Below are 10268 nucleotides of genomic sequence, written 5' to 3'. Positions count from 1 at the left end.
TGCTAAACAAAAGCAGCCAAGATATAGGAAAATTTGGTCAACGTTGATGGATGTAAAGACGAAATATATGAAACTTCTCTTTTAGATTCGTTCGATTTCTTTGTGATATGTACTAATTAGGTAGTGTAATTAAAAAAGGTAGTGTAATAAAAAATATTTTTTTGAACAAATTTGTTAAAGACGAAGAGGATAGTCATATAGTGTAAAAATGTAAAGTAGGTTTTAAAAAATCTTTCTCATTTCATTTTATCAATTAAAAAAATATCCCTTTGAAGACATTTAAAGAGAACAATCATCTCAGTTCAACAGAACTGAATTATATAAGAATTTTTCTTTGAACAACTTTAGTTTTTTTATCGGTCAAAAAAAAAGAAAACAACTTTAATTTTCCTCCGAACAATATTTATGTGATAGAACTTAGAAAGTAAAAAACCATAACAACATAAAATCTCTACGATTCATTCCTACCTTGAAAGACACTTTGAAACAAAACTCAGTAAATAGTTATAAAGGAATTAAAAATAACATTCTATATATAATTAAAATAAAATTATTTAAACTAAAAATAAATAAAAGAAAATATAATGCAATAAATTTCCGCGCGAAGCACGTGCTTACCCTAGTGTATATATATATATATATATATATGCAGGTTAAGCCGTATATGCAGCCAATAGTTGTTTCACTACCCCTCTGCCATTTTGATGGTTAGCTATAGAGCTGTAAACTGGGTTAGTCCACGTCCATTAATCCATATCTGTTTATCTATTTATTGTTTGTGGACAAAGAATGACCATGTCCATTAGAAACCATGTCCATTAAGGACCAGACTTACTAACACTCATGTTTACATGAGCTGCCATGGAGATAATGGACCATAAAAGGAAAATTTAAATTTTAATCTATATGCCTACAAATTTTTACAGTTTTGGCGGAAAACTCGATTTTGCGTTTTCGGTAGAAAAATCGATTATGCGTTTTTGCCGGAAAAACTTGATTTTGACAGACAAACTCGATTTTGCAGTTTTTGCGGGAAAACTCGATTTTTCGGGTTTGGCAGGAAAACTCAATTTTCTGGTTTTGGTAGAAAACACGATTTTCCGGTTTTGGCGGTAAAACTCGATTTTGTAGTTTTTAGTGGAAAACTCGATTTTCGGTTTTGGCGGGAAAATTTGATTTTTACGGTTTTGGCGAAAAAACTCGATTTTGCGGTTTTGGCGGGAAAACTCGATTTTGCGGTTTTGGCGGGAAAACTCGATTTTGCGGTTTTGGCGGGAAAACTCGATTTTGCGGTTTTGGCGGGAAAACTCGATTTTGCGGTTTTGGTGGGAAAACTTGATTTAGCGGTTTTGGGGAGAAAACTCGATTTTGCGGTTTTGGCAGGAAAACTTGATTTTAAGGTTTTGGCGGGAAAACTGATCATGTCCTCATTCCTCAAGTTTTGACTAGGCAAAACAAAACAACAAAAGGAGTCGCAATGAGTTCGTTTGGATTAAGAAAATAGTCAAATTACTTCTCGAGTCGAATTACAAAGCAACAACAGCAGACAAAGGATCGCGATTTGCGAGTCGCCTCCGAGAGCTCGAGAGAAGATGAATGGAGAGTCGGAGACTGGAGAACGGAGAACGGAGAGACTGAACAGAGAGACGTTCGGAGAGACTTTCTCCGATGGAACTCAGTTTCAATCGCCAAAATCGCCAAAGGAGTCGCATAAACTCTCTTTCACGGTGAAATGAAATTTTCCAATTTTTCCCCAAATTTTGGAAACCCTAGAATTTTTTTTTTTAATTGGGCCGTCCATGTCCATATTAACCAAATCCACAAACACCCATAGATTAATTGGTTTCCCAATTTTGACCATTTAAAGCCCATCTAAAAATATGGGTATAACTAATGGAAATTTGGACATGAACGCCCATTGGACAGACCACCCATTTTGCAGCTCTAGTTAGCTACATCTTTGGTTATTTACTATCTTCAAGATCGTTATTCCAGTTTTAAGGTTTTTATAAAAAAAATTGTTTACAGATACTGAATCGGCAAAGACATCCAGGCGGCAACTTAAGACTGCTATCCTTAATGTCTTGTTTTACATGAATGTTCCTGCAGTGTGTGCAGTTAATCAGGCAAGCCTTTATTCTCTCTCCAGTGCTTTCTTGTGATCCAGAGCAGTGTTTTTCTCAGAGAGATTCATTCTCCATCTCTATATTTTCAGGCTACTGCTCTAAGGCCTGCCCTACTCATTACCGTACACTAGTTAAGAAAGATATAACCTGAAATGATATCATTTTACCACTTTAGTGTATATTTGTTAGTAAGTTCCACTGTTTTCCACATTATTCATATATTTCCTTAAATTACATCATCCTATTGCGCCATTGCGGTAAGCTGCATGCATCTCAGGCCTGGGTTAGTGTTTCTCTGAAGAATTTCCAAATTTTTGCCATTTTATAATAGTTTCTTTGATTGATTTTTGTCATTGCGAAACTAGGCGGGCAATGGGCTTGCACCAGGCACTCGCGCTCTGTGTGGACCACTGTGATGCAGCAGGACTTACAGGTGATGGTAGCTGGTTTAAGACTGTAGTATTGGCTGGAGGAAGCGCATGTTTGCCAGGGCTTGCAGGTACATACATACTACTTGTTTTGTTCAAATCTATTGTAATGCCATGAAGTATTCTCGGAAGTAAGTAATGTGTGTGTGTGAACTGTATCCAGAAAGGCTAGAGAAAGAACTGCATGACTATCTTCCTTCATCTATATGCAATGGAATCAGAGTAATCCCTCCTCCTTGCGGCGTGGACACAGCGTGGCATGGGGCAAAGCTTATCAGTAACGTAAGTCTGATATTATATTAGTATTGATATTCATAAGATTTCTCAACCTCTGTAGCAGTTTTACTAACCAACAGATTATGCTTCAAGTTTTACTTTCTGAATTTGATATATGTACACACACATTGAGCATGTTTTGGTGAAACCATTACGGAATAACACTGAATATGCACAGTCTTTTTTCTGTACTCCAATCCTCCGGTATTTAACACATGTTCTGTCTTCTGAGCCTGCATTTTTATTAATTACTATTGTGCAGTTAAGCACCTTCCCAGGTCCTTGGTGCATCACAATAAAGCAGCTGCCTCGCAAGTCAAGACTAATGCGGTGAATCTCTTAGTTTTCTTTACTTCCCCTCCCTTTGCAAAGACCGTGCTATTCGGTTAGTGAGAGAGAGAACAATAATTATTGTCCCTAATCAGGTTACAGCTGCCTGCAATTAATAATAAGCATTTTTCACAAGTGTAATGATAGTGTCCGTTATTGATTGCACTCTAGAGCCATAGAAAACAATAATTACTAAAGTCTTTTCATAAATATGCAAATTTCTGCCTTGACATGTGCATACTGCTTGCAGAAGAGCTTCTTTCAACCTCTAGTTGATTTACATATACAACTACTATCTTTCGCGTGAGTATTCACTTCATTGGTCGATTTATAGAACTGAATGAGACGCACAAAAGTCATACATATTAACAGTTTAGAATATTTTGAAACTACAAAAATCAAAAGAATGAGAGAGTACAAGAAACAAAACGTGGAGCTACACTATGGACATCCGGCTTTCTCGCCTCAGTGCAATTTTTTATTATTAATTTTGTAATTATAATATATATTTTAATCATATTATTAATTCTACAGCTTTTATTTTAAAAATAAGAAAATATCATTTTTTATATTAATAATTAATTTATGATTAGTTTAATAAAAAGTATATTATATGTTTAGATATACCAACTTCATCTTTTAGCAATTTTAAAAATTATTTTAGTTATGACATGTATCATATGTAAAAAAATATAATGGTTATCTTTTAATATATAAGTGATTTTCCGTGTACTTTTACTAAGGTGATTTATTCAGTTATGGGGGTTTAGAAAGTTTTAATCAAATCATAATCTATGTTAACTTAATTAATAATTTTAGATTTATATTATTAACATAAGATCGTTCCTTGTTTTTTCTGTCTAATTAAAAACTCAGTTTTATTTAAATTGTCTATAGTTTTTCAAATGGAATTTAATTTTTATTAGAGCATCTTAATTTAAAATATCCAAATTTGAAACCCATTAGCATCATTTGAAAAAAAAAAATTTATTATACACAAATGAAATTTATCTTAAATATAGCTCATAAAATCAAATATTTAGTGGCCATACTTTATTATACACATAAAATTTATTAATAAAATATCTTTTTAGAAACCAATTATACACAAACCATACTTTTATTATACACAAATCAGTATGAAAGCAGCTTTAACCATGTGTGTTTATTCTTTCAGACATAATTACTCAAAATATCAAATATCAATACACTACAACAATATGGCTACATCCCATCATGACTGTATCAAATTCGAGCACATGATATATCATTTTCACAGAAATCAGATTCATTCATTTGAGGCGATGCGTTTGTTTCTTTTAAATTTTGCTAGATTTAAATAAGTTTTTATAAATGTACCTCCAACTGGTTAATAGCGAGTTTTTGGACTTTTATCGGGTTCTATCGGATTTTTAATTAATATTTTTTCATTAAATCTGAACCAGATTATATATAAAGTGCCAAGTCTATCGGTTCGACCACGGTTCTGAGTTGGATATGAAAATACTGCTTCACATTCAAACATTATAATTGTAATATAACAACTAAATTATTTGTTATCAGTGATTTAAATTTTTTTTTATAAAAAGATACAAATGATCAAAAAATAATATGAGTAAAAAAAATTACTTAATAAATATCAATATTAAAAATATAAAATATATCTATGTTAATCTCATTTAAATTTAATTATAAACCATATAATAGAAAAAAGTGTTTGTTCGGATTAATAAAATTTATTCATGTTTTTGCATCACTTTAATAATATACGTAATAGTTACTAAATTTTTAATAATATATATTTATTATTTCATAATATGTAAAAAATATATAATATGTAAAAATAATTTATATATAATGTTCACATGCAAGGCGTGGCTCTTGACCTTGTATTAATGTTATATGCTGAAAGACTTTTTTTGTCAACCATATTATTAAAAGACCAGAAAGGGTCAAACATTACAAGTGAATTCATAATTCACAACTCAGCCCAATACAAGAAATTATTAGCCCAATTTCCATTGAACATCAGATAAGGATAATGATAAAAGAAGCACATGTCTCTACGTTATCCATGAAGTGCCTTCAATGGGTTACTAATTTGCACCGACATGACGCTACCGCCGGCAAAGAGTTCTGACAAACCCATATCGGAAAATCGCCTGAATCTCCATGGTCATATGTTGAAAGACTTAGTGCTGAGAAACTTGTCAATTCCAATGCTCTTATCTTTAAAAAACCAGCTTTGTGCTACAGAGAATAAAAGAAAAAATATTCTTTTTATCAATCTTTATCTTTTAGACTATTATAAAATTGTACATACGAATTAAAAAACATTCTTTTGACTATAAATACATTATTTATCTATAAATTATAAAAAATGATATTTAATAACAAATAAAGAACAACTTTACAATAATTCTAAAATATTTTGTTGATTTTGTTTAATCAGAGAGGGAGAGAGCTATGTCTTATTTTTTGTTGTAAATATTTACTTTCGCTTGGCGAATTCTACTTTCCAGTTGCGGATTTGCTATTAGCTTTGGCGATTTTACGGTGTTTTTCAATCAAAACAGAGTTGTTCTTCATCTTTCTTTGTTTAGTCTCTGTTTTGGGTTGAAATAAATAAAGTTAGCGGTTGATCAAAAAAATAAAATAAATAAAGTTAGCTTTAGTTCTTCATCTTTTCTCCTTTGTTCTAAACTGTTTCTAGGTAATTAGATATTCCGGTTGAATCTGTGGGTCTTTCATCTTCTCGTTGGTTATTCTCAGTTTTCTGTTAAAAAAAGAATCAATCTTTGCTTCACGATGTATTAAGCAAAGTGTCTTTCAAAAATTGAAAATTGATTTTTTTTTTCAATTAGACTTCTGCGATTTTGTTCAGATTCAGCAAATTGAAGCTTATAGAAAGTGTTTCAAAAATGATATGTTTCAAATCTTCAGAAAGTGTAAAGGATGTGTCACATCCGGCGATTTGAATGAAGACTTTGAAGATTCAATGGTTGTTAGGAGGAGAGTGATTACAAGAAGAATGTATATAATATGGTTTACTATACTCAAACATCTGCTAAATAAATTTAAACCCTAGAATTGTTTTGCATATTTTTAAATCCAAATATAAATATGTATATCCAATTAAGGAAGTATAAACGAATCTAAAACTTAATGTAAAGCTAAACCCTATCAAGAAATATAAATCCAAATAAAATATATATAATATGGTTTACTATACTCAAATCTTTACTTAGTAAATCTAAACCCTAGACAGAAATCTATAAACTCAAATACAATTTATAAATTATTTTCTAATAATAAACACTCGAAAGCACATTTATTTGGTTAGCCGGTTGCATATCTTCTATTCCATAGTAGTATAGTAAACAAATGTTCTAAATAATTAAATTTGTCCAATATTCGAAAAATGAATTTTATATATATTATAATCAATCACACAAAATGTTAGAGAAGAAAACTATCAAATTTAAAAACATGACATATTATTACATTTTGAAGGACTAGTACAAAATATGTCTCAAACAGTATATGGTAACCTTACATAAATAGCTACATTTAAGAATACTAGAGTCTTTGTGCGCGTTAGGCGCGGAGATTTTTGGTTACAGATAATATATATTCAATTGGCCTGATTACCGCATCACATTAAATCAAAATTCTATGTTAAATTCTACAACCAAAAAAATTGTCGCCTTGGTTGTTGTGATTTTCGGCTGCATGTTTTGCACATATAAGAATGAGAATTATTTTGTATTGCCCATCTTTTATAATTTGTAAATATTTATGTTTGTTCGAGATTTTTTACGCGCGGAAGATGCTTTTAAACTTATTTATTTTAAATGATAATCTTTGATAAGTTGGAGGTAGCTTATATTTTTTTAATTCCAACGCATATGTGATGATGTTTTAGATGTTATTTGTTTGATTTGTCAAACTTTTTTGGTTGTCTAATGTACATACGATCAGTTTTAAAATTTAAGTTTTTTATAAACCTTTTTAGAAGCTGAGTAAAGTTATTATCATTATTAAGAGCAGATGTTAAACTCTTAAAACAGAAAAGCGAAAATCATAAATAAATGGTGGACTTTTTGACCAAGAGAGTGATAGATGTGATGTGTTTTCTTGAGCTGGAGGTCCTGAAATTTAATATGAGATAAGTCAGTGAACTAAACTTAGCAATAGGAATCAATTTACTTAATTAATAGAATAGGGAAACGTACTTGGAAGTAGTGAGGTATCCATCATCAGGGGAGGAGTTTTAACTCTGATTTGTTTCTGTTGATAGCTCGAATACTGCATAGCAGATAAATGTGAATTATTAGATAGATAACCACTTAAGAACCTTCAATGAGATTATGAGTTTTCGATTTTACTTACTCTCATGGGAACGAAGGCGGTTGAAGATTTCTTTGTAGACTATGTTCTTCACTTTTTGTTTGTGTGAGTCTTCTTCGCCTTTGATGATTTTTAGTCCTGCTTTGCTTGTTACACGTGAGAGGGCAACATAGAGTTGACCATGTACGAAAACCGGTCTAGGTAGATATAGGATAACCTCTTTTAAGCTCTGCCCCTGGCTTTTGTTGATTGTCATTGCATAACACAATCTGATAGCGAATTGTCGTCGACGTAAAGTGAATGGTAGCTTTGTTTCACCATGCAAGAGGACGATTCTTGGGATCAAAACTTGTTTTCCAATGTGTGAGCCAATAATTATATCCGCCTTAAGCACTCTTTACATAATCCTTTTGTTTGATTAATGTTTCGCAGAAGCATAATCGGAGCCCCAACTTTGAGAGTGAGTTTATGAGAAGGCAGTCCTGGAAACTCCATGGAATTGAGATATTCAATCGCGTATAATGTATCATTTTGATTAGATTGAGTTTCCGAAACCTCAAAGCTATCGTAACTGTAGTAGTCTCTTGCCTCCCTGTGTCATTTCGGGGTGTAAGTATAGCTTTAATTTATCTTTGTAGTAATGACACACCTTTTGGCTTGTTGTGTGATCCGAGTGGACGCCCTCTTCTTCTTTTATGTGTTATCCCTGTAGAAGTTTCTAAGTGTATAATTTATTCAGTGATTTGTGTTTTGTAGAGTATTTTCCTAATTTTGGAAATAACAAAATCATAAATGTTCATATTTTCAATCTTTATAGTTGAGTTTTTATATGGCTGGAACAAATATATGCACCTAAGTAATTAAATTTAAAATATCATTAAAAGTTATAATATTTAAAAAGTAAATTTAAAATATGGTATGAGTAATACATGTCGTTTCTCAACTTATATAGTAATTTTTTATATAGTTGGAACAAATATATGCATTTAAGTAACTAAATAAAAATAATATCATTTAAAAACAAAATGTGTGGAAAATAATATTAAAATATGCAATGAATTTTTTTTTTAGTTTATTAGTTGAGTTTTCAAAATTTTATATAAAACAATTTTATACTATTAAAGCATGATCCTATTTTGAAAATTTGGAATTCTGCCCTTGAATTTTCATCATATTTGCCTGACAATGGGTATATTATTATTGTTACACCATCAAATAAATTTTATTTACTAAACAAAACAAACCATAAATGTTAATTGACTATTAGCATTTACTTTTCGGTTAAGTTTTAGTATATCGATAGATACTTTTTCAACCAATTTTTTTTATTTGGAATAACCTTGTATTCTTAACCATATTAATCATATTAGATTTTTCAGGCAATAAATAATTTATAACCAATATCATTTATTTATGTGATACAAATTCAATGATGTCTTTTTTCGTAGAGTATTTTCCTAACTCTGGAAATAACAAAATCATATTTATTTATGTTTACAATCTTTATAGTTGAGTTTCAATATGGCTGGAAAAAATATATGCAGCTAAGTAATTAAATTCAAAATATCATTAAAAGTTATAATTTTAAAAGCATAATATTAAAATATGCTATGAGTAATATCTGTCATTTTCTCAACTTATATATTAGTTTTTTATATAGTTGGAACAAATATATGCTTTAAAAAAATAAAATACAAATATTTTCATTAGAAAATAAAATCTGTGGAAAAAATATTAAATATGCAATGAAAAAATATCTTAGTTTATTAGTTGAGTTTTTATATGGCTGGAGCAAATATATGCATCTAGGTAATTAAATTCAAAATATCATTAAAAGTTATAATTTTGAAAGAATAATATTAATATATGGTATGAGTAACATCAGTCATTTTCATAACTTTTATACAGTTGGAACAAATATATGCAATTAAGTAATTAAATAAAAATATAATCATTAAAAAATAAAATGCGTCAAAATAATATTAAAATATACAAAGAAAAAATATCTTTAGCATATAGGTATAATTATTTTGAATAATTAAAAATAATTGAATCTTTTCCTAACAAAAATAACTTCTTTAAAATCAATTTCATAAATTTAAATATTTTAAAAATAGTATATCTAACATCTATGATTACAACGTATACAAAAAATAAATGTTAAACGAATATAATTATCAAATATAAAACACATAATTATATAATTAATAAATATTATTATAAATAATCTAAGGACATCAAACACACATAAACTGGATTATAGATTTGTGTTACCTTTAATTTGGACAGGGGGGTGGGAAGCGTGTTCTCCATTCCGTTGATTTGGCGATCCCTAGATTCAATCAGATTGTAAATTAGTATTTTATAATATGTATTGTAATGGTTCAGGCTTATTATAATTTTCTTACACTTACCTTGCTTTTAGAGAATTGACTTGATGTGAGCTTAGTTGACAGTTCCAATGGTGATTTGTAAACAGAGTTGGAACATGTGAGAGAGAAAGTAATATGATTAAAAAGTGTGGAAGAGGAAGTTAAGTTTTTTCTTGCTTTTGTTATTTTATAGAATGAGTATGTTGATTAGTAAAATACGTTCTAGGAAGAAGATTGATTGACCAAATACTCTATTCTAATGTCTTAATGTCTATGCGATATTATAGCCGTCAATCACGTTACAAAATTGATTGACCAAAATACTTAACTTAGAAAATGACGTTAGATATTGTGTGTAGTTTAAGGTGATGGCATTGACTTTTCAA

General features: G+C 30.0%; 1 protein-coding gene and 1 long non-coding RNA gene across 2 annotated transcripts; one reads left to right on the top strand and one right to left on the bottom strand.

Annotated features, from left to right (window-relative positions):
- Positions 1-2343: 2343 nt before the first annotated feature.
- LOC106317979 (actin-related protein 8-like) lies at positions 2344-3205 on the top strand. The gene is made up of 4 exons (XM_013755808.1): positions 2344-2409; positions 2492-2625; positions 2718-2836; positions 3093-3205. The coding sequence occupies exons 1-4, from the start codon at positions 2393-2395 to the stop codon at positions 3162-3164; spliced, it is 342 nt and encodes a 113-aa protein (XP_013611262.1). The 5' UTR covers positions 2344-2392; the 3' UTR covers positions 3165-3205.
- Positions 3206-7184: 3979 nt separating this feature from the next.
- LOC106317983 lies at positions 7185-10067 on the bottom strand. Its single transcript, XR_001265262.1, has 5 exons — positions 9925-10067; positions 9785-9842; positions 7553-8216; positions 7396-7468; positions 7185-7311 (listed from the first exon to the last, which is right to left on the bottom strand). It is a non-coding gene; the product is annotated as an uncharacterized LOC106317983 (long non-coding RNA).
- Between the last annotated feature and the right edge of the window lie 201 nt (positions 10068-10268).

The sequence above is a fragment of the Brassica oleracea genome, chromosome C9 (assembly GCF_000695525.1).
Source record: "Brassica oleracea var. oleracea cultivar TO1000 chromosome C9, BOL, whole genome shotgun sequence".
Classification (NCBI taxonomy): domain Eukaryota; kingdom Viridiplantae; phylum Streptophyta; class Magnoliopsida; order Brassicales; family Brassicaceae; genus Brassica; species Brassica oleracea.
The sequence above is the reverse complement of the archived record's forward strand: the minus strand, read 5'-3'. Positions and strand labels throughout refer to the sequence as shown.

Coding starts and splice junctions, on each gene's coding strand:
- LOC106317979 (XM_013755808.1), top strand. Junction 2,626..2,717: donor ATGTTTGCCAGGGCTTGCAG/GTACATACATAC, acceptor AACTGTATCCAG/AAAGGCTAGAGAAAGAACTG. Junction 2,837..3,092: donor GGGCAAAGCTTATCAGTAAC/GTAAGTCTGATA, acceptor ACTATTGTGCAG/TTAAGCACCTTCCCAGGTCC.